The sequence below is a fragment of the Trachurus trachurus genome (genome assembly GCF_905171665.1).
Source record: "Trachurus trachurus genome assembly, chromosome: 13".
NCBI classification, from domain to species: Eukaryota; Metazoa; Chordata; class Actinopteri; order Carangiformes; family Carangidae; genus Trachurus; species Trachurus trachurus.
In genome coordinates, this window is record NC_139892.1 from 11,672,315 (window position 1) to 11,698,022 (window position 25,708).

General features: G+C 42.9%; 1 protein-coding gene across 1 annotated transcript in view; it reads left to right on the forward strand.

Annotated features, from left to right (window-relative positions):
* Positions 1–25,708, forward strand: part of LOC310996161 (calsyntenin-2-like) — a gene marked incomplete at both ends in the record, with an annotated part of 281,521 nt that overhangs the window by 234,220 nt on the left and 21,593 nt on the right. Inside the window, 3 exons of the mRNA XM_083985517.1 lie at positions 12,634–12,796; positions 20,123–20,289; positions 23,712–23,860. Of these exons, the coding sequence (XP_083841643.1) occupies positions 12,634–12,796; positions 20,123–20,289; positions 23,712–23,860 (479 nt within the window). The remainder of the gene's footprint in view (positions 1–12,633; positions 12,797–20,122; positions 20,290–23,711; positions 23,861–25,708) is intronic.

Sequence of the window (25,708 nt, forward strand, 5' to 3'; positions counted from 1 at the left end):
TGTTTGTATTTGGTTTCACTTAGGCCTACTCCTGGTCCAGTCATTACCAATACGATACTGTCTGTAAAGCAACAGCTATTTATACTTGTGGTCACAACATTAAGCAAAACTTACAAAATGTTATCACCAGCTATTTAAACCTTTAAATATGACATGTTAAATCATGAACTTAACTACAGTAGAAGAGGTCCGTGTACTTCGCGGCCATTCGATTTTTCCTTTAAACAGAACTGTCAAAAAACGAAAGTAAGCTGGTAATTTGGTTTTCCGTTTCAAACCAAAAACCAAAAAAACTAAATTCAGGCTGGTTTTTTTGGTTTTTGGTTTTAAAACGAAAAAACGAGTAAACCAAAATCAAATTACGGTCAAAATTGGATTGCCTTTTCATTTTTGATCTTAACTCATTGAGTGCCGCGCTCCTTTCCAAAGTTTTAGTCAAGTGTACCGGCAATTTAGACCATTTTTGACGATTTTTGTAGAGCCACAGTGTATTCTATTGCCACCAACACATACTGTGGCTCAATTGAAAGGTTTACCTTACTGCTTTAAGTGGCCACAAACCGTTTGTTTCTACGTGCCTCTGTTCCTGAGAAAAGTCAAGCTAAACATGGCTGGGTTTCACCAAAATCCCTCCTTTTTTTCTAGAAAAGGAGATAGAGCGTCTTTTATGAAAGGTGCGCTGTTCGTGTCTGTCGCTCTTCTGACACTCGCATTTCTGGATCAAAGGGCTCGTATAAGATAAATATATACAACACTTGTTGTTCTATTCACAAAACCACCAGCGGGGGCGGGGGGGGTGCCACTAAACAACAATAACACAGACGCACCGTGCCGTGTCACAGCTTCTCCCCGTGGAACGTGAGGGTCAGTCGGCCACCGCGGCTCGGGAAGACCGGTCTCGCCGGTGGTCGCGGTCCTTCTGTGGTTCGGGTCGGTGATGCCGGTCTGCTTTGGCCCAGAGACCATCAGATTTTACCGCGGGAGGACTTTGGGGAGGACACGGTGTTGCTCCAGATGAAGACCGGGCGGGACAGTCGGCTGAGAGCTTCCTGGTTCAGCTCCGAGCTGCTGCAGCCTCGCGGGTGAGAGCGGAGCAGCTGCGGAGCAGCTGCGCTGCATCTGCGCTGCCGAGTTATGATAAAAACTTCCAGATCATGAGCTGTCATGTGACTTTGATCGTCATCTATTTCAGTTCTGCTCGTCGTAGAGTCCCCAAATTTACATATAATGTGTATTAAAGTGTCTATTTTCATAATTTAAAAAAAAAGCAAAAAACGTAAAATTACGTTTTTGGCACTCAACGCATGGGAACGAAAAACGAGAAATTACGTGGTTGGCACTCAATGAGTTAAACAACACATTAACGCCGATGACAGACCGGAAATGTCTGAACTTCAAAATAAAAGCCCAGTGAATTGCGTTATAGCCACAGACTGTAGATGAATGGCCTATAAAATCTTTCTTTCTTTTTTTTGTAAATGTTGTGTTTTGAGCACATGGACATTTTCACAGCTGTGTTTATTTTTTCACACAAGCTGATCGTTAACTCATCTTCCTTATAGCTACTGCTCTCCTCGCTGCGCTGGGTCTCTGTCTCTGTTGCGCTGTAGCGCTTTGCTTTGCTTCCAGTCAGTCAGATCATTTTCACAGCGGACTTCTTTGCAGCCTGATCTGGTCTGTGTACCTCTGTGTAGGCTCCTCCGTGCCATGAGACAAACATGCAAGAAGTAGCTCAGTTTATTGTGTTTCACCGGCGAGGAGCTGTCATTACGCGCGACCATTACGCACAGCGATTCCCCTCATCTAAGCTGCCAATTAGAGTGCCCTGTGCCGGGAAGGGAGCCTGATGAAATCCTGGACTGTAGCTGAGGTCTGGGACTGGATCTCATGTGACTGAAAAGAGTAGAAAAGAACCATAAAGGGGCCGCTGCCACCTGCCAAATATGCCCGGGGTTGGAGACCTCAGGGTTGCGTTGAGTCTCTGAGAAGAGCTGGTCTATCACCCAGCCCCATGCAGCATTATTCCATAAGGTGGCGAACGTTACTGCAGCAGATCGTATATAGCTATATTCCTCAAATAACAAAACAATCAGCCGGTATTCAATTAATAGGCGGGTCTCATATAATGGCGTTCAAGCCATTAAAAAAAATTATTAATTAATTAAAAACTATCTGCCGCCGCCTGGGACAAACTGAGGAGGAAATGTTCAGAAGCTCTTTGTGGACTGTCTGTGAAGACTGACTGGAGTGAAGCTGACCTCATCACGCTGTGAAAATGCTCTGACTGACCTGGGAGCGAAGCGCTGCGCCACGGACAGACCGAGGTCAGCACGTGAGGAAGATTAACTAATGATGAGCTTGGCCGCTAACATGTAAAGTGTGTTCACACAGTCGTGAAAATGTATCCGTATGCTCAAAACACAACATTTACAAAGAAAAAAAGATTTCATAGGCTATTTATAGGCTACAGTACAGTGGCTATAACTCAATTCACTGGGCTTTTATTTTGAAGTTCAGACACTTCCAGGCTGTCATCGGCGTTAATGCAGGAGTGAAGCTGAGCTCACCCTCTGCTTCAGAGAGGGACAGCCTGTCCCGAGCCCGGTTGGGACCGGAGACGGGCCGCAGAACACGTTGTGAAAATGATCTGACTGAATGGAAGAAAAGCGAAGCGCAACAGCGCAGCGGAGACAGAGACCCAGCGCAGCGAGGAGAACAGTAGAAGATGAGTTAACGATCAGCTTGTCGCTCATGTGTAAAAAATAAACACAGCTGTGAAAATGTCCATGTGCTCAAAACACAACAAAAAAAAAAAGATTTTATAGGCCATTCATCAACAGTCTGTGGCTATAACGCAATTCACTGGGCTTTTATTTTGAAGTTCAGACATTTCCGGTCTGTCATCGGCGTAAATGTGTTGTTTAAGATCAAAAACGAAAAGGCAATCAAAATTTGACCGTCATTTGATTTTGGTTTAGGGTTTAGGCTACTCGTTTTTTCGTTTTAAAACCAAAAACCAAAAAACGAAAAAACCAGCCTGAATTTAGTTTTTTTGGTTTTGGGTTTGAAACGGAAAACCAAATTACCAGCTTACTTTCGTTTTTTGACAGTTCTGTTTAAAGGAAAAATCGAATGGCCGCGAAGTACACGGACCAGAAGACAGGTGGATTTTGACACAGAACCAAACTGTTTCCTGTCTTTCTGCTAAGCTAATGCTAACTGGCTACTGTGTGTAGCTTCAATGGGCAAATGACATCAATAGAGATGACTCAAGACATTTTGTGAGAGAATAAAAATGACTTTAAAAAAAAGAAAAAAAAACTTGACCTGAATGAGAGGCCAAAATGTGAAACCCAGGATAGAAACGATGGTGCATTGATCAATTTTTGTTTTATAGGGCCTAAAGCAAATCACTGGATCATCTCGGACTGATTTAAATCTTGTTCATGTCCATCATCTTGGTCAAGGACAACAGTAGCTAAGAGGACAGTTTACAGAGGCAGTGAAACTAGAGCAGCTGTAGGAAACTCATATTGAAGCAGTGAGAGCAGACAACTCTCTGAGGTGACGATGCTAACCACTGATTTAATCTGACTCCCGATTGTTTATTTTTGTAGATTTTACATTAATCTGAAAGCTGCTTTTACACACAAAGGGTTATCTTATCATCATTACATTTTTCTCCCTCGCCAAACTGTTACAACATTAACTTCACTTAAATGGTACAAACTATGTCTCATTTCTTATAATGTGATCATTTCTAGGTCCATTTGGTGCCTTACCACCCAGACCCCTGCCGCCACCCCCCACCCCCTTCAGCCCGCCCCTCCTCTTAGCCAATGCAATACATTCATTTTACACCTCTGCTTTCACTTTGCCTGCACACTAACTTTCTCATTTCCTCCCTGGCTCCTCCTTCCCACCCCTCCTTAAAGTCACCTTGTTTCCAATACTCATCAATCTCTGTTGTGGATCTTTCTTCCAGGAGGCCCTATAGGACCTCCTCCCCCCCTTAACTCCCTGCCTCAACCTCTTTTACTTCTTCCTTCTGCCATCCTTCCCTCCCTCTCCTTAGTCTTGTTCTCCATGTCCACACTGGATGCTAAAAATAACCTCATGTTTAAAGGCATTTTTATTGTCTCTGTCTGGTCACTGGTAGGCTATGACTTACCAATTCATTAGAGAAACCTGCATGGTCTAATGCGATAAACAAACTCACTCTTTGTTAAGCTTATTAATTGTCAAGTTTAGTGTTCAGTTTTACTTAAAGCTGATTATTCTAGATACTCTAGTGTGTTTAATCCCTGGCAGTGAGTTTGGCATCTGGTATTTTTAATCAGGATATAAATAAAATGTTTGATGGATTTCCAAGGGACCTTCCTGATGTACAGAGCATCTTGGCATACAACAACAGGAAACTGTTTGGCTGCTCTTCTTATGCTTTCTTAAAGGTTAGGGTTCATTTGTATGAAGTATCATCTGGCCGTGTCTAAAGGCAAAAATGTTTACACCTCTTTCAAGTATAGCCTCACTCAAAGACCATCATAAAGAGAGGGTGCGGCGTGATGAATGGAGGATAGGAATAACAACACACACTTCTGGACAATCTGTCGTCATTGGCACGTGTGGCGTTGCATAGTTTGCGTTGGATGCACACACTTCAACTGTGATGTTAGAGAAGAAATATGAAGAATTCGGCACTTTAAGTTTACATAAACAACAGGTTTGATCATTTAATATATCTTTAATATTTCCTCTTACAACTACAGTATTCTGTTGTGGCCAAATAACCAGAGCTGACAGTCCTCTCCCGTAACTTAACGTGGAATCAAAGCTGGATGTTGTGGGGTTTTGGAGAGGAGGTCAGACTGGATGACCCACCATACCACCAACAATGTTACTGTGCTATTTTAAACCACACATCAATTTGACATTTTAGGACTTGTCGTATCTTGCACAGCTCGTTAGTGACATTTGAAAGTGACACCTGAAAGTAGCCTAAAGCACTTTAGATTTTACAAACCTGGAAAAACAAAGTCAGTTTCTTGTGGCCTTTACTATACAGTACTTGAAACAAACTCCTCTCAAAAGGACTGATCATCACTGTGGGAATTACATGTTGTTTGTGCTTTTGCTGAACATGAGATGAGAAGATCAATAGCACTCAGATATCCTATGAGGCAAGAACCAGTATTGCTGAGAAGTCCCTAGATGACTGCTGTGTTTACATACAGCCACAATTTTCAGAAAATAAGGTAAAAAGAAAATCAACATCAAATCTTAATCACAAGTATTTATTATTTTCAAGCATCTACTTTGGCATCAATATACATCTAAATTGATCTCTAGTTTTTTTATATTGACTGTGAAAGTATTATCATTAAACCAGAGAATTCAAGTCCTGGAATGAACTCCTGCCAATAAACTATGTATTTGAGGAAAAATGTAATCATTAACTTTGATTTAATCCTAAGAAAACAAAAGAGAAGTAGTGACCAAATGATGAGTGACACTTATGGCGTTTTTCCACTACACAGTCACGGCGCGGCACGCGGTACGGCTCGGAACGGCTCGGTTTTCCATTACAGCTGAGTTCTTCATACTGTAGTTCCTCCACAGCGGGGGCGGGGTCGTCATATCATGGCGGCAGCGTTGTCTCTCTCTCTTTTTTCGATCGTCATCATCTCCAAACACACCTGTCTGCACCTCGATTACGGACCACAGCGTGCTTTTTCCACACAGCAGTCATTTAACTCACATGAAAGAACAACAAAAGTCTCAACACAGATCAGCGGGTGCTACTGTTGGTGTGTTTTTAAATTTAGCGGGTTGATTCTCGTGTCAGAAGTCCCTGTAGTGACTCTTCCAGCAGTGACAACGCTCTAATCAGTGGAAGGCAGTTGGCTGACATCACGTTTAGTATCGCTTTGGCTCGCTTGGAACCAGGGCTGAGGCGTTACCACTAGTACCAGGTACCAGGTACTAGTGGAAAAGCAAAAAAAAAACAAGTAAAGCCATTCCATGCCGTACCGCGCTAGTGGAAAAGCGCCATTATTGCGAGCCTCTTCTTTCTGGCTAGTAAGACAAACTAGCAAAACTGGCTATTTTTAGAAGATGTTAGCTCATATGAGTATAAAAACTAGAAGCAATGGAGAGTAGTGAGTTGAGATTAACAGAGGTTTATTACACTTTGACGGTGTTAGCTGGCTAGCAGTTATTTCAACCTTTCGACAGGACCTGGCTAAAGGCGCCCACATACTCGGGCGTACTGTGCGCGTACTGTGAGCAGCATGGACTGTCCGTGGACTTTTGAGGTTTCATAGTCGAGCGTACGGGATCACATTTAAAACAGGTCGATGTGAAGATTTCCCACCGAGCAGTCTATTGTGTGACACCAATATGTGTACGTGGAGTCCGCACGATCGTAAAAAGTTAGCTTTGTGCCGACGGGTCCGCCTTGAGTACACACGGACGTCCGTGGAGTCAAGTACGCCCAAGTATGTGGGGGCCTGTCTTCCTCTCTAGCTAAGCTATGCTAACCATCTCATGTTGCTATCTGACACTTTAAACTCATGGCATGAAAGCAAATAAGAGTATTTATGAAATGTCAAACTTTCTCTCTAATAGTTTTGATTTTGTTTTTCAAAGTCGTCCTTCCTCACTTTTCCTTCCCCTCCCTCTTTCTCTGATATTACAGTATTTACCCCCCACCCCCATCTCTCTATCTCTCTCTGTCTGTTTCTCTCTTCTTCCCTCTCTTTCTTTAATCTCCGCCCTTCCTTGTTCCCTTCACCATCATCTCTTCTGCTCCCGCTGATCTCAGATCACCCTCATCCCTCTTCATTCTTCTGCCGTCTCTATCTCGTTCCTCCATCTCTTGTTTGAAGCTAGAGGGTTGGGTTAGGTGACAGATCTCTTAAAGACTTTCAACTCCAAAGGACTTCAGGCAACAACTCCCACAGTCATGTTCTAATGGAGAGACAGGCGAGAAGAAAAGAGACCAAACAAACTGCAGAGAGAAAACGAGAGTGAGATACAGGGTGGTGATGGGGAGGTTGGCGGCGGAGGGGGGCAGATAGCAATTTTGTTTTCTTCTCGCCGTCGAGTGCCCCAAGAGATGATGAGGGATCTTTGATGTGTGATGTTTCCGTTCTCTACCTCCTTCACTCTTGCTTTCACTTTCTTTGTCCTCTGGTTGTTTCATGTCCTCCTCTACTTTGTTTGTGTGGTTATTTATTTCATTCATTCCTTCCATCTGTCAATTTGCATCAGGCAGAGACACAAGGAAAGTGGAGGGGTTTGGGAATACAAAACTTTTTGCTTTGCTTTCATAAGCAAGGCGAGCCAGAGCCGCTGCTCTCCGTAACTTCAACTTCGGCTTTGAAGTTTTTGAAGTCGACAATTAATGGCGGCGGATTGATGTCTCCGCACTCATGTATGCGTGACTGTTAGTGGGTGGGTGTTATTACAAGGCGTATATCCTTGTGGAATCGCTGTCTCACGCTTTCTCACACAAACACACACACCCCTATATACACTTAAGACTTTGCACACACACACTCGCTCTCAGTGGCCTGTGGCTTTATTAAGATGTGATGTAGCTTTGAGTTTGTGCAACAGCAGATGATGATCCTCTGTGTTATTTCCAGATCTGAAGTGTTTTTTTTTTTTTGGACACCACCAAACAATAATCACAACAAAGTTTCGGCAGTTGTTTGTGGCTGGCGTCTTCCCCATGTGTAGCTCTGCACCTGTTCTCTGGAGTTCAAATCATTTTTCTAACAAGATGCTGAACTTTGTGACATCTCTGTCAACTGGAGTCTGAAACTTAAGCGCTCACACTCCGTTCAGACCGACTATGACTAATTTAATTGTCTGAGCCAAGTCTCTCATAACCTCTTGGTTTTTTTTTTTAGTGCTGAACATTTTGTCTGGCTGTCTATTGAGTGAGTTTTTAACAAGACTTACAGTTTGTCTTCACACAGGCTCTGAATGAATGCACTACACATGAGGAAACAAAATTGTATTAGTAAGGGACCCAATCCAAGCGAATGATTGGGGGGCCTCCAAGTGGAAAATGGGCCCCTGATGCCCCTTTGTATTGCCGCTTTATGAAATGACAGCCATAAACCCACTCACACCTCCCATAAAGACACTACACAATGCACTGCTGTTGCCCCCAAACCTCACTTCAGTGTGATCTGCAGCTATCGATTTCCTGCAGCTGAGGGACATCTGTAAATTTTAGCCTCTACCAATAGTCGGCATGTGGGGTGTTTAGGGGACATCTGTATATTGTAGCATCCACCAATAGTCTGCTATCAGCAGCATTTTTCAAAAGGTCTTTGCTTGGGCCTTAGGTAGGATCAATGTACAGACAGGAAACAACCCTACATGAAAGAAAACCTCAGGACTGTATTGGCGTCGGCTCAGATTCAGGAGTATGTAGAAAAAAACGTTGACTCCTAAACTGATGCTTTTATCAGTGGCTCACTTGATCTTCCACTGTAATGATTGTGAGATAAACCTCAAAATGACCACATTCCCATCAGAAGGTGAACCACCACAAATGTGCATATGCACAGTTTAAACCATCACAGCACTTTTCAAATTGATGACGCATTGCACTGCAGCAGAAATGTAGCTGCAGGTTCAACAACCAGAGACCTCTGCACCGTCCTCTCTGCTGTGCCGACACAGAGATGAATATGAATATGAATATTTATTTAAATCAATAAAAGGTGCTGTGTTTTCTCCTGCAGTGCTTTTATCTGTCTAAGGCCACTGCCGGCCACAACTGTTCACTGATTTATTTTTTGTTTGTTTGTTTGTTTTTGCAAGATGACATTCAGAATACCAGGCAACAGTCTCATTACCACACTAACTATGTCAAAGGCCCATTGATTTTATGTTGGCAAAGTTTCTTAGCTCTTGGTGTTGCTGAACCCAGAACATATCCTGTTAGTAGAAAGTATTGACCCCTACAGTAGTAAGTTTGTTCCTCAACATTTGCTTCCTACTACTGTATAAAGAAAAACATGTATTCAGCTTTAATTATGTCAAATGCAATAATCACCAAAGCATTAAAACATCTCAAACCACTAATGTTTCAGCCAAAGCATCAGTTCCTCCTTGTTATTTTGACTATTTATTTATTATTTTACACATTTGCTAAGCTAATGAGTCATGTTTATGTACTGGACCTTAAGGAGATAAAGTCTACAGTAATATTTCCATGGCCTGGGCAATTTCTGTCCAACTTAATATATTGACATCATAAGTAGCTATACAGAATTGCAGCTCTTTGCCACTTATCTAAAAAATATTTAAAACCAAACTGCTTTCCTCTTTCTTTTCCTTTATCCCCTCTGGTTTTTTCAAAAGAAGTAGCGACATGTGTGGCCATTTAATTTTCTCCCTCCATATCCCGGAGAGGGATCTCCAACTGGGACCCCGACTGGGCAGAAGCCACCTCCTCATGGGCGAGAGCGCCGTGCCGTTTCCCTCCTTTGAAGCTTGCGAGAGGAAGTCACCCACTAGGCGTTCAGATCCTATGGGCCCCGAACTCCCATTGAAATACAAATACTGAGCAGCAGAATCAGGGAAGAAAGCAGCAGAGCACGGAAGGGGATAGTCTGTCTGCATGTGTAAATGTCAGAGGGATTAGCGTATGCATGTGTGTGTGTGCTCACGAATGTACATAATGTTCATTACATGTGGCAGCTGGGTAATAAAATGTAACCAGACCGAGAGAAAAGTCTTTAAAATCCAGGTGATAATGCGACAGACACGTTAAAGATCAAGAGCTCAAGTAAATGACAGGATGAAGCCATATCCTGGAGACAAACGTACTGTAGATCATAATGTGCAGGAATTGCAGGTGGAAGAATACAACGTGTGTGGGTACAGTGAATGTCCTAATATCCTAAATAGCTAATCAGCTGGTTATCACATTATCAGTTTCAGTCTTGTCTGTATGGCACCATTAAAAAACTCAATTTGATTATCCCCCCATTCACTCTGAGCTCTGACTCAGCAGCTCAACATGCTGCATATGTGTTAAACAGCTGTGCAGAGCCATCACCAATAGGCCAGATGTTGTATCTCGCTCCCCCAATAACAGCGAAAATGAACTAGATTGATTAGAACTCCCATCTGCTGCACTAGCACAGTGTTAATAAGCAGGTTGTGGAGCGCCCTTCATTAGAGTAGGAGGTTACCCAAGGCTAAGTGTGCAAAGGCTGTCCCGTGTTACATGAGAGGGAGCTGAGAGGAAGAGGTGAAGCACCGGCCTGCCGAGGGGAGGAAGAGGAGGAGGAGGAGGAGTAGCTGAAAGCAGAGAGAAGGAAAAGGGAGAGATTGATGCACTCAGACAAACAAGCCGACACGAGTGGGCTTGTTGCAATCAATTAAAATGCACAGAAAGTGGCAGGGGAAATGGTCAAGCGTGCCGGAGAGCGCCACAGTCAAGCATTTTTCAGGAAAAGGTGAATGTGTTAATGTGCTAATGCATTTGAGTGAGTGCTCAGCACAGAGGAAACCATTCAGCCTCTAAACTTCACCAGCCAAGAATAAATGTAAAAAGAAATTACTCATCCATTCCCAAGGTGGAGTTCTAACAGAAAAAAAAAAATACATTCTTTCTAAACAAGAAAATAGACCATGGATTCTTCTTCTTATTGGCACAAATTGATCTCAGGCGGAGAAATAATAAAGTGTGGAAGAAGAATGGTGGAGAAGACAAGGCAGGGAAAAACAAAAAACCTCAGTTTGTCATGTCGATCCATCTAACATCCTGCCTGACATGAGCTGATGAGAAAACACTCAGACAGACAGACAGACAGAGAGCCAGAGACGGGCTCTGATACTGTCAGAGTTGTGCATGGAAGTGTAACAGTGTTTCCTAGTGTGTTTGTAATGGCTGACTTGTTCTCTGGTTGTGTAGATGTGGAGCAGACAGGAAAACAAGTTAATCAGTCTGACACCTGTACACACACACATACACACATCATCATCATCATCATCATCATCATCATTTAAAACCCCACATTAATAAGAAGTCAGTTACATCACCATCAGCATTAATCTGTCAATCAATCTGCCGTCTCCAACGCAACAGGTTGTTGCAGCAGCCTGACATCAGAGTGTGTTGTTGGGTGATGATCACTGAGTATTTGTTCCCAGAGGAAGCCCAAGGCCAAGGTGTTCTTCAGTGTTGTCAGTCTGTGAGCCACACTTGGTGCAAGCTAATGGCGTCAGGGCTGCGTTAACCTTCTTCTGTGCCTTCATTATTTCGTCTTTGATGCAGTTTCACAACAGCAAAGAGGAGAATAAGAATTTGTCATTATTCACACATTATATAAGGTGCTATGTGGAGTTTAGTTTTTTCTTTGCCAGTCTGAAAGAAATGTAATAAATCAAACTTCATTCCTTCACTTGCGGTAAAAGCCGTCTTCAGAGGTGGAAAGTATAACCAATTTATGTTTAATAAGGGAACTATTGGTTCTAGATCGAGGTCAGGAAGAGGTGAGAAATCTTTGTACTGACTATTAATAGACAGATTTACATGAAGTGGGTGACAGCGGTGCATGTAAACATGTTCGCATTAATGTTTCTCTGACGATCGACATATTCTGGTGGTTTCTGTAGGTAGTGTGTCAAGTTCCTGATTTTTATTTCGAAGTGTTGAACCACAAGAATATATGTGATTTTGAGAAGTAAAAACCGACTCAGTGTAGTTTTACATCTCCTCTCTCAGCCTCTCTCTGGAGATTTAGTAACAAAAGGTTGGTGTCAGCCAATCAGAAAAGAGGAGGCTCTGAGCCTTTACTCCAATTGGCTGGCTGTTTTCTGAATGATCCAATAAAATATAGATCCGATTTCAGATTAAAACACTCAGAGAAACCAAATCCCGCAAGTGTTGGATTGTGGGTCCAGGTGGCTTAGTGACTGCCAAAAGCCAAATCAAATAGACTGAAAAACTCATTCATAACACAAGCCATTATCCAACTTAATTCAAATACTAAACAGTTATGATACACTCCATTTACTTATTTATTTATTTTTTTTACCTCAATTGTATGGAACAGCTCCCAGTTTGCCCTCTGGGGTACTGCCATTTCAATGTTGTTCAATGTTGTGTAGAGTTTGTGTGGATGTGCTCTATATGTTCTGTGTTTTTTGCCTTTCTGCAGCATGAATTTCCCTTTGGGGACAATAAAGTTGAAGTTGAAAGTTGAAAGTTTTGTTGTGACATCACAAAGTTACAGGAAGTCCTAGTGGCTGGTTTCATGGCTTTGTTTCTGAATACAGGCTGTGTGTATTTCTCCGTGGACTGAGGCTTTCCCAGTATTAATATTGAACCTACTGTAAGCCTGGTCTGTAATCATACAAAGACATGTTGAAATATCAATTTTAACATATGGGACCTTTAGGTTCACACATAGTGGAGAAGGTTTATCATAGTAACATATTTTAAGGTGTGTAGAATCTATATGGGGCCCCCCATCAAGAAAAATATTCATCTTACATATTTTATAATTTATATTCTTGCACTCCTGAACCTCACTTTGCAATAAGAGGACCATAAATAATACTGTTTTATGACTCCCTGTTTCTTTCTCTCATCCTCAGATCTGCGACAAGGAGTGGCATTACTATGTCATCAACGTGGAGTTCCCAGTGGTGACGCTGTATGTGGACGGAGTGACCTACGACCCCTACCTGGTGACGGACGACTGGCCCATCCACCCCTCACAGATTGATGTGCAGCTGACAGTCGGGGCCTGCTGGCAAGGTGAGTAGGGCAGAGCCAGGTAATGATGATGATAATGCAGATGCTCAGCAGCCACTTTTCTTTAGCAAAATGCTTTTGCCCTGCACATAATTAAAAAGTGAAACAGTTCAAGTAAGGTAAAAGTTTTAATATAAAAGTCGGAGGTATTTTGGCTTTTGTGTCGATTGAATACCGCAAGCAAGTTCAAGAATATAAATAATACCGTCTGACGTATTATTACTAAAGGAGTCATTGAGTGTTGAACATGTTCTTTGGCCTTGAATGAACAATGTAATTAAGAAGAGCACTTAGTCTGCCTTTGACAAACGATTGAAGCGGCCTGAATGAAGGCGTACAATTAAACTGTCCTCCAAACTGATAGCTGCCACTAATTGCGCAAGGGTAGAAGAAAGGGCACTTTTTTCACACGGCACAGCCTACCGTTGATTTGATAGCCTAAATGAGACTGCTCACTGATGCTTAGCCTCAGATAAAGAGTCAAGATATCTTTCTGTGCGGGAGCAGGAGCAGGTCATTTCGTGTCGCTTTCATCTGCGGCGGTGACTCCTCCACCCCGCCCTGCGCTCTTCCTCCCTCCGTCCCCCTCCTGCCCACTTCTCCTCCTCCTCCTCCTCCTCCCCTTCCATTTCTTTCATTGAACACTGCAAGCCTTTAGGAGGATTAAAAGGGCCTTGAATAGAAGAGGGAGTTCAGAGACTATTTCTGCTTTTCTAGTTTGGTGCTAAGCCGCAGTAAAGAGTTGTAAAGGCAAGAATGAATTCTTAACATAAGCCATTAGCCACAGAGACTTGCCTTTTTAAAATAACTCCAGCAGCATCTTGATTGCAAACATGTCGCTGTGTGTGAGCTTATTGATCACCCAGCAGGCTCTTGAAAAGTCTCGACTCTGAACGAGCTGAAAAAATAAATGAACATCTGCAGAAATTCATACACTGGCAGTTTTGGAGAAGCTCGTGGAGATGTGACATGATATACTCTACACATGGATGGCAGTGTAAATAAAAACATTTGTCAGCTCAAAGCAGTTGGGGTTTGCACGCAACAGTGATATTTTGTTTTTGTTGCAATATTTAATTAAATTTCATGATGTAGTTTCATGGTTCATAACACTTAACTGGCCAGTCAGCATTGTCTAATGGAAATAGATTCTATCCTGACCACAGCAAATAAATATAATTTAGAATAATCGTAACGCAGATATTTGTCCAAAGAAACCACTCCAGTGTGACATGGTGAGATGCAGCCAGTGCGTAAAAACCTGCCTCAACCTGTCATTATGGGCTGCCACATCACATGAATCAGTTTTTATTTGTTTATTAGAGTTTTACACAATGTCTGCACAGAAGGCGTGAGCAGCACGATATTAGCAGCAGCAGCAGCAGCAGCTCTGGTGCTTCACATGTGTCTGCACAGGAGGCGTTCAGGTAGTTACAGTAGTGAGTTAGCTATGTGCTTAAAATGTATGAAAATAGACTTGTAGCATTACAGTATGGTTCAGGTTGTGTTATATGAACGTCTGTCATGTCTGAAACATTCAGTTTCCAGTGTGAGCTACTGTTTAAGTTTAAATAGTAATTTCTGCCTCTGTATAAGCCATAGTTGCATTTTGTTGCTAGGCGACATCTAGTGGCCATAGTGATTAGGACAGGTGCAAAGGTCCGGTTGGTTGAATAAAAAATAATAAAGTTAGACTGAGGACAATGTTGTGTTGGATGGATGAGTCAGTACAACACAGGTAGCTACAGTATATGACACACCGAGCAGTGTGTGAGACCTGTTATCTTAGCGTTAATCAAAGTTTTTAAGTAACAATGACAAAAAGGATTGTCTTATTTTAATCGAGATCATGATTTGGACTCATGATCTAATTGATTGACAACTGGGTGAGCACATGGACTGAAATCTCAGCTCTACATAAACCCTACCGCTTTGCTTTTTCAGTAAATAGCCAGGAGTCAGTCCACTCTGAGCCTGTGAGAGTGTTAATATATGCAGCAATGAAGACATACAAAATCCCCCCAAAACCCCCCAAACAAGAAACAAAAACATATTTAGCTGATCAAAGGCTTCATATAAACAGCTTAAAAATGAGGAAATACTGTTTATTTTTTTACGTCCATGACATCAAAGCTTTGGTCTCAGAGAGTTAAAACATAAAACGAGTGTCATTCTAACCTAACCTGCAGACACCTGTTTGTGGATTGCATTGCTCATTAACACAGATGACGCACAGTTGTTACTGTGCCTCCCTTCAGTTGCCAAGGCGTTGATTTCTCTGGCTTCACTATGCATTTCCATCCGCTCCTATTCTCCAACAGAGGTTCTTGCCCCCACCCATCCGTCTTCCTTCAGCTCAGAGAGTAACTGCTGGCGTTGCACTTTTCACGCAGTTAACTTATATTTTACCCCCTGACCTGGCGGAGTGTGTCCGCGGGTGGCAGTCACACAGCGAGGAGCAACACACTCATCTCGTCTCGTTCGTCTTTTTTTCCCCCTCAACTGTGTAATCACAGGCTGCTGCTGCTGCTCTGCCTCCTGAGCCGCCAGCAGGAAGCACGAAGGAAGACGTGTTGATCGTTACACACATGCACATGCACTGAAACATTAATAATATCTCTGCATATGTGCAGTGTAATGAATAAATACAGACACACGGGCGCTGATACAGGTAAACATACGATAAATCACAGAGCTAAGTGAGGCCATCGCTCACACTTCCACTTAACTAATGATGCTGTATCCATCTCAGCCGATGCCTCTGCAGTCTCATCTGTTGCTCTTTTGGGAATGACGCAAATAAAGCAGAGGAGAAGAAAAAAAAGGGAGGAGTGAAGATCTATAGAGCAAGGAGGGCTGCACAGAGCACGGCAAAGAGAGCTGACACCATGTAAAAACCAGCCTCTGTAAAGTGGAATGATCAGCGGTTTTATCACCCGTATCATTCCCGCTCCGCAGCGTCTCCGTAATCCCCTCTCCCTCTGCCTCTCTTTTTTCACCCTCTGTCTGAGACCCTTAATGGTTTCTCTGGCCACGGCCTAAATTGATAACATCTGTCAGGGAGGGACTGAGTGTATAGGTGGATATCTAGAGAGAGGACAGGAAATCGGGAAGAAAATAGCAACTGAGTTATAAGGGAAGTAGGGAGAGAGGGAAGAGGTGAGGCACAGAGGAAGATGAAAGAATGGGTTTGGCGTATTTGGTTCTGTGAGAATCCAAATGTGATCCTGTGTTTTTATCAGGTAGACTCTGTTCCCCTGATTATCTGGTACCTGCCCGGCATCAGTAAAAGCAGGAAATATGCAGGAGACGGCATTGAATACACAAAATAACTGTAGGTATTGTACTGAACTGAAAAGCAGAGTATGGTGACAGGCATCCCAGTGAAGGAAAAGTGAGATTAGTGAGGACCAACAAAAACATTTCTTTAGTATGGGCACTGATATACAGTATCATAACAATGAAATGCATATGTTAGCAGTTTTTTTTGCAGAGCATAGAAATGACTGATATGCATGCTAAGCTTTCTATTGTATATGGCACATAAAGCAGTTTATAGTGATAACAGTGGCAGATTTACCACCACTGAATTTCAAATAGGTCTGGAAACAATGGATCCATATGTGGGACAGTGGGCGACATAAAAAGACGGGGTCACTTTAGTATGGTAACTTATTTGAAGTGCTGATCCATAAGATAATATTCATGGATTTAAGAACCCAAACCAATCAAAATGCAGAAATTGAAGCCTGCAAAAATTGGATGTTAGGTCTGGGTGGGCGGGGTTTGGGGGGCTGTGTTTAGTTTTGGCATCAAAGTTACAGAAATCCCAACATAGGCTACCTATAATTCAGACTTTGTACATTTCTCTGGGGACTGAGGCTTTGATACTTTCTTGTTTTGCTTTATAATAAAATAAATATGGAAATCTTAATTTAAATAATATGGGATCTTTAAGTTCACATTGTGTAAAATATTTATCTCATTGCAGTACCTTTATAGAATATGGGACCTTTAAAGAAAATAGTGCTGTTGTCTTACGTAAAAATTTAGTAGAGCTACTGAAGTCCTACTGTAGTATTTTCATGTATGCTATATGGCAAGACATGAAAGCTGATTCTAAGGATGAGTTAAGGTCATTTCTATTTATAAATACATCTATTTCTGTATCTGTCCGGTCAAGAAAAAGTCTTCATTAGTCTCTCTTCTATTAAGGCAGACAAGCAGATGACAAGCCACTGGGTTAAAAGGGTCCCCTGGGTGGATCACATCAGCCGGTAGGACTCTGTTATCTGCTCCAGAGGGGGATAAAGGAAGCTCTACCCAACTCGCATTAGTGCACAATATATAGCTGTAGGTCAGCAGTCGTAGGGATGACTCTAAGCTGAAGGTCCGTCGTCCATTTCTGTCACGTTTTCACACCAGGAAAGTAGGGCATGATAAAGAATTTCCAGCAGTGGTCAGCTGTGCCTCCACCTGCACCGACTGACTTTTCCACACACCCTGGAAGCATCGCACAAGGCCAGTGATGAATGTGCTTGTACCATTAGCAGGAAATTATGGGGTACCTGGGTCAAGCTTGGCAATGTCTGATGAAGCCAAGGGGTTTTCAAATGACTATTTCCGAAACTCCTGTTACTGTTGGATACAACAGAGCAGCTCATCAGTCACCAGCCGGATTGCCTGGTGCACAGACTAAAATGAACTCCTCCAGCAAGCAGTAGGAAGGACAACACTGGGTTGATTGGAACTGGATTTGCTGTAGTAACCTACAAGAAGGCATTGAGAAGTGAAAGAGTCCCTCAGCTCTTGGGGGACACCTTGGATGGCGATGCCTTGTTCAATCTAGAAGGTTTTTACCTCATCAAGCTATAAAGGTTTTGCAAGAAAGCCTCTATTGTCAAGGTTATAAGAGGATGTGGCGCATAAATATATGTATTTATACCACCGTCTCTGATGTCTTTTATCTTCACTGATAGTGTTTTAATCGGATCAGCATATATTGAGATAAACGTAGACAAAGCTTGGTCGGTTTTTTGAGAAAATGTAAGGCTTCCTCTGACATTTCCTGCAGCCACGTGGTTCACATGAAAGCAAGTCTCACTCCTATAGTCGCAACACTTTAAAGCCATGAAGGTCATGCATGCATGGGTGAAACACTCCTGTGTTTGCTGCCGGCAGAGCTGAGGTACTGTATGGGTTTGACTCATGATAGGGGAGCAGAGTAGCAACTGACTGAGACAAATTTCACTGTCAGTGCTTTGGCCTCTTGTGCATCTATCATCCACAGGTCCTCCAGTGCCCACATATGACCCTTCAGGTTGAGGCATGGGCACCCATCTGCCACCATCCCACAACACAACTGTATAGTTTGTCAACCAGAGAGGCCCACCTAGTGTTTAAAACTGTGACTGTGCAGAGCTATGAGGAGGGGTTTTTTTTTTTTATGGCCACAGAGACTCTGGAAGAAGTAAGACAGATTGGTCCCATTACAGCGATTAGATGGGAATAATCAGAGAAAAATTGGCAGAGCTGGCTGAAGCAGATATAAATTGTACAGGAGGCCTGTAGAAGTAAAGTGATCACTACAGCCTGTTCGCCATATGCAGGGTTGTGGCAGTCCAAGTTGTTTAGCCGTAAAGGGACGTTTGACCCAATAAAATCTGTTGTATGTGGCCACTCAGCACATACATAACCCCCCAAAACCTAGTGTCGTCCAGCCAGGTAGAAAAGTCAAGACAGGTGTCCACAGGATGCTGCAGGAGGGTTCAGATGGGATCACATGCCAGAGCTTCTGCTCATCCGATGCTGGTAAATACCATCAAAGGGATAGTTCAACATTTTGGCAAATTGGCAAGTTGTGACCTGCACATTCACCACACCATGAGATAATAACGAAACGTTACGAAATGGAGTTGTTTTAGAGGTAAATTCATGCAAAACCGCGTTCCCGTCAGGTGCAGTTTTTCAGCAAGCAGTCTCTGCATTTACCTCGAAAACAACTCTGTCTCATAATGTTCCGCGTGGTGAATGTGCAGGTCACAACTTGTCCACCAGAGCGTTTGGAGTTGTTGGATTGTGTATTTGATGAGTTTGATGAGGGAAACCAAGAAATCCCATTAGCCTCCGTAGCGTAGCTCTGAGCAGCTCGCGGCTCTGCTCCGCCGTTCTAAAATAGCTTGCACCGACAATAAAAGGTCACTAAACTATAGGGATTATGGCAGTGGGCCAATTTGCCAAAATGTTGAACTATCCCTTTAAGACTGTTAGATGATTGAGCTCCTTCCCAGCTCGCAGTGGCTCTAAAAGCAGTCTGCAATGTTGTGGGAAGTCATGTCTTTTCTTTTAATTTGTAGTAAACACAAGCATGCACAGGATTATAAACACAGCTACTGGCACTGGGACAAAACAGGATTATGGAGAGTTGTTGGCTTTTAGACAATGACTACTTTACTTTACTCTCACTCCCAGCAGCGGAGAAAAGTCGAAAAAAAGAATATAAGTGATTGTTGCAGCTTGCCTCCAACAATCAATTGGGAGCAGATGTATGAGGGTACAAAGTGTCACCGACGTGTGATGAGAGAGGCGAGACAGATAAATAGATAAAGAGACACTTTCTTGGTACACACCCCGATTATATCTTTGCCCATCGCTCATTGCCCCACTGCATCCTCCTAATGTATTTGATCTATGAACAAGGTCAAATTTTTGTTTGGGGATAACAAATGTTATTAAATGAGTGAGTTCTATACCTTTAGTGCTTTGGTGGATTAAAGCCAGGATGGGAGACAAGGGAGGAGGAGGAAGTTAAGAAATAAATAAAAAGAAAGGAAAGGTGATGTCTTCATAGCCAGAGCGTGTAACCTTTCAGCTAATGAGTGGTTTGGAGATCCTTCATGGTTGTATTGGCCTTTCTGGAGTTCAGAGGACAGACTTTAAAAGTGTTGACTTTTTCCTGTTCAGCTAGGGTGGGCCGGCTCGCTAACACTTGCACTTTTGCAGCAGCACTACAAAACATGCATCTTAGGGCCAATTATAACCATAATTTGGTCTTCAGGGCTCATAATTGATAATAATAAGACTTGACAAGGTCACTTTGAGTTTGATGATCTCATGTATAAATGTAACACAACGGTGGTGATTACTGTAGATTAACCTTAACCCGGGAATTTAATATCTACTGTGAGGTCTCTGTGACTCATTTTAATGGTTTATTAGCTCGAGGAGCATCAAGGTATTCAAAATATGGTTCACTGCATGTGTGTCATTGTGTGTGTGTGTGTGTGTGTGTGTGTGTGTGTGTGTGTGTGTGTTGTTGTTTGTGTGTAGGTGGGGAGGTGACCAAGCCACGATTCACTCAGTATTTCCGGGGCAGTCTATCCGGACTGACCATCCGACCTGGGAAGATCGAGAGCCAGAAAGTCATTTCCTGTCTGCAGGCCTGCAAAGAGGGACTGGACATCAACTCACTTGAGAGTCTGGATAAGAACATAAAGGTATTACACATACACACACAGACACACACACACACATACAAGAGCTGCTGTCAGACTTCCAGTGCAGTTCCATTGATACAGCTCATATTAGTCCACAGTGAAGAGGAAAAGCATTTAAAGAGACGGAGGCGATGCTCAGAGGACAAAACCATCCTGTTGTCACACACATCCACATGCCAGTGCACACAAACACACAATCTGGTGGTATGCACACTGTTCTGCACACACAAATGCAAAAGACTCATTTATTTTTCATTGCTACACACATCTCTCCTGGAATACAACAAAACAGCGCCGGTACTTCAGCACTGAAAACACCGTCCCTCCACTCTGTGCCACTTCACAGTTGGATCACCACCAGGCAATTTTCTGTATTTCTTCTTCAAAGTTTTTTTAGTCAAAGTTTTATAGTATGCACTCACAGTGTTTTACCTGAAATAGCCTCGGTATATCCAGTACATGTTTGTTCTGTTGGTAAGTTAATCTTAAAGGAACAGTTTGTCATTTAAGTTGATATCACTGTTATTTGAAAACAGGAACAGACAGTGACAAGACAACTCCAGGTAGTTACTTCTCCTAGCTGGAAATTTTAGTCCCACACACAATCAGTCATAATAATTTTATAGATGCAAGTGATGGTAATTTTGTTATTTTGGGATGAGCTGTTTCCCTTTTTCTATAGTTTTTTAAGCCTAGCTTCCCAGCTGCTGTGCATAGCTTTGTATCTACCACGTATGACAGTAGCATCAATCTTCTCAGCTGACAGCAAATAGCATGTTTGCATATACGTATGTTGCTTGTTCTCTTCAGCAGCAAGAAAAGTCAAATACATTCTGCTCTGGTGTGTGCACAAGCAAAACATAACAAAACAAAAAAAACACAATGTATGATCCTGCACTACTTCTTGAAATCACCATACGTAAATGTGTTGCAACTCCTCAGTTACCCCACCTTCCCACCCCATTCACCGGCTCAGCTAATCCATCTCCCTGCATCGTGGAAGATAGAGGTCAGACAAGATGGATGGGGGGTTTGTGTGGACTCAAAGCCCCACCTCCTCTCCATCCACCTACCCACCTACCCACCCAAACTCAGCCCCTCTGACTCTTTTTATATCTTCCCCTCTCTCTCTTTACGCTTCCCCTTTGCCTCTCTCTGGCTGCTCTCTCCCTGCTGTGATGCAGCACAGAGATCGTTGCCAGCCTTTTGAGGAGACAAGGTGGGATGAGGTGGGGGATGCAGGAGTGGAGAGGAGGACAACCTCTCGAGGGCCTGTGTAGTTTATCTTTTGAGAGCTATTTCATTTTCTTCTTCGCCGCACACTAGTCTGGCTCCCATAAGTCCTCGGGGGGCTTAAGGACAGCATTTAGCCAAACAGATGGAGGGCTGGCACAGCACAATCAGAGGAGAATAACACGGAAAGGAAAGGAGGAGGTAGAGGCAGGTGGCAGCAAGTATAGTGACAGAGAACGTAAAATGAGAGGTGGCAGCAGGAGAAGAAAAGGTGTAAAGGGGAAAATGACAAGGAAGAGGGAGTGTGTGGAGAGCCCCATGGAGAGCTGAAATACTGCCAACCTGCTGCTGAGAGCCAGTTGAGGAGATGGGAGACCTCGGCGTAGTTGAAGCAGGAGACCACTTAGCCGTCCTCAAAAGAAAGGCCTCAAATGCTGGAGAATGCATGCCCCCAGTCAAAGTACACTTGTGGAGAGAATTCACTGACTGTCCTTGAGTACAATGACTTAAGAAGCTGTGTTTTCTTCGCATTTTAGGGCTATTTTTTTATTATTATTTTTCCATCATGTCTTCTAGGCACACGCACTTTGCTTTCCATTCATTTCCATCCAGGATGAAAATCCATCTACAAAGGCCTGAAACCACCTCCAAACAGGTGATCCATCACAGTGAATAGCAGAATCCCACCGCTGCTGCTGCAAACAATGTTTGCTTTGATGGATCATCTGATGCAAGCCACTTTCAAGTCTGCAAATTGATGTTCATACAAGTGTGGAGTGAAATGAATTGAAATCAATGGCTACAGGAGAGTCACCATCACCATGTGGGTGAATGGTGTTGACCTTCAACTCCTGCACTGTGCATAAACACAAGAGTCCAGAGTTCTGCTTTTTGGGGGGGTTCTTGCTAGCCTGATGCATCAGCCGCTTATTTCATTACATTTCATATAGCGTCTGAACACGAGCCATAGGGATTCGTTTGCTTCCGGGAGGCGGTTGCTTACATTTGCTTCAACTAATCGCTGCTGCTTGGTGGTCACGTGTGCTATACACCGGTTAAACTCATAGGTTAATCTTGAGCGCTTGAGTTCAACGTCATCGCCTTCACTTACCCGTCTGTTCGCTGATTGGTCCACCGAAACGCATTGCTAGTTCCCTGACTACATGGTTGAGGCAAATGAAATTTGCCGGAACCAGTAGGCGGCGCTAGCCTGGCTAGGTTCTTGCAAGAATCTGCATCATATCTAGAGATTTTTGTACATGACATGTTACATTACATTACATCATATCCTGCAGTATTTTGCACAGTAACAATACAGGTTGTGATTAATTACACTAAATGAGGTTTTGCTCTTAGTACACTTGGGTTTCTATATCAAAACAGCAAATTCTAGTTTTTGAGATTATAAAGGACAATAGAAGCAATTACGTCAACTGTCTTGAATTCTCCCAAATGTTCACACATGCTCTTCATTTCCTGTTTTTTGAACAGTTAATTCATGTAATTTGGGGATATGCTTCAATAAATCACAAATCAGCTGACAAGATAAGAGCCTTAAAGCTCGATTCAATATTTTTGTATTCAGATCTTTACAGTCTATGATTCAGATGGATGATATAACTGTGTAGAACATGCAATTGGTTGCTTAACTCTATACTATAGTGTCTTTCAGCTCATTGTTCTGGTCCATTCAACAACCTTTGTAACAAAGATAAGCCATGAAATTAATGCAGATGTTTTGCTCTGCATCTGCTGGATGTGAAAATCACCTAATATTATTTCTTAGACAATGTGTTTAAAGTGTGATGCAGTGCCCTCTAGTGGCAAGAAGATCAATTAATGCAGGTTTAAGACGTTCTGCTCCATTAACATTTTGCTGTCTAAATTCGTTTCTTTCCATTTTTTGCTTATATGTGGCTTTAATTTCTCCAAATGAATGTGTTTATTCAACTAACCACACAGCAGATCTGGGCTCTGGTTTTATTCCAGCACAAACAAACAGCTCAGATTGGAAGCTGTGGGAAGAAACCAGCTCATTCTTGCCAAAGGGGCTGCTGCAGGTTAACTTGGCCATGTAATTGGCTGTGCAGTTGTGTGCACAGATTTCCTGCCAATTTCACCACCTGACACCGCCCCGTCAAGAAGAACTCACCATCAGCTGGTTCATCTGTGTTTCCTCTCTCCAATAGTTCCACTTTAACCCGGCCCAGTCCATCCTGGTGATGGAGGGAGAGGACTTGGAGAACATGAACACCGCCGTGAGGAAAGTTTCCTACATCAACTCCCGTCAGTTCCCGACACCAGGCATCCGACGTCTGCGCATCTCCACCACGGTCCAGTACGTAAAACACTTTTTCTTATTTATTCTATTCTTCTACTACTTTCATTCACCCTCTTTATCTCCCTTCTTTATCTACATTGCTGAATTTCTGTCACTTCCATCGTCTCTCTTCTCTCTGATATGAGAAGTATTAACCCTCTTCATTGCCTCTGTCTAGCGTTAAGGCAACACTAGAGATATCACAGCCTGACTGACACATCTCTTATCACACAGTGATCCAATCTCCTCCTCTTCCTCTCTCCCAGCCTCCTCTCCCTCTCTCTCCATTTCTCCTTTCCTTTGCTGTCACTTTCCTTTTCCTTTAATACACCATTTTCTCTTCTTTATTGCCACCGGGGGCCAGTTTTTACATTTTCATGTCATGTATTAATAATTCTGCCTGGATTTTGCCAAGAATGTGGAATGAGATGAGAGAAAGAAGGATACAAAAAGAGGGAGAGATTGTATGGGGAGAGAGGAAGAGAGAGAGAGGAAGAGGCTGGCTGGTACAACAGCCTCCCTCAGTGGGTTACCATTAAAATTCATGATTGTTTTAAATATATGTAGACCCCTGCAGCAGAGCCCAGGGGGTTCACTCTCCACCCTCCTGTTGGGTTCGATGTGCGGCTGCAGGCCCGAGAACTTCATCTAACACAGCAGAAGTGTGTGTGTGTGTGTGTGTGTGTGTGTGTGTGTGTGTGTGTGTGTGTGTGTGTGTGTGTGTGTGTGTGTCTGTGTGTCTGTGTGCATGTGCATAGGTGTGTATGTGTGTGTGTGCTGCTCAGGCTGCCGGTGATGAAGCACAGTCCTCGCAGCGAGAGGCACACCAATTATCAAGGAATACATTATGCTAATGACGTCTAAGCTTGCATCATTTCTAAATGTTGTTTAAATTAAGTTTTTCTAGCCGCCTGCTAGCTACCGTAGCCGTGAGCACGTACGAGTGTGTGTGTATTTTTATATAAGGCATGGAAACAGCGTGGCTAGCATGTCCGTACAAGCTAACCTACGCATAAGTCATTGATAAAGTGCATTCGAACTCCCATGCTGTTGCTTTTACACTCACATCCAGCAGAGAAAATAACTTCTCCTCAACCAAGTCATTTAAAGTAAGAGCCAGAAGCATGGCCTCTTGTCATAACATGTCAAAACTTGCCTGAAAAAAAAACTCACCTCCACTCACTGCTACAAAAACATCAATCCACAGCAGTAAAATCAGGTGCTAAATAAATCCCAGCGATGCAATTAAACTTGTTTATGCAAACACATTATTATTGCAATTACTGCAGGTACAGAGAAAATACTGACAGAGTTAGCTAACCCCTATGAGCTCCCCTGTCATATTTATTTCTTCATGACCGACTCATTCCATTTTATATTTGGAGACTACGTTCAATGTGCTCATACAGACACGAATAACTACTCCTGCTCACCTACTGTACACAGGTGTTTTTAGTCCATTGTCACCAAACTCCGTGAAGGAACAATAAAGGCGCGAGTTTCTCCTCTTTGTCATCGTTTCGTTTGAACAACAATTCTATTCTAATCATGATTCGTGGTTACCGATACGATTCAAGGACGATTTAGATTCATTTAGAACGATACGATACGATACGATAGGATACGATACGATACGATACGATAGGATACGATACGATAGGATACGATACGATACGATACGATACGATACGATACGATACGATACGATACGATGCGGTTCGGTGACTTGAAATCGATTCAGTAACTTTTTAGCCAAAAATTCAACCACTGTGAGTGTGAAATAAATACCTGGATAACGGACAGTTTACGAAGACAGGGAGCAGTAGTTCAAAAGCTGCCAGGTGTGTCGAATATATTCTGATATTC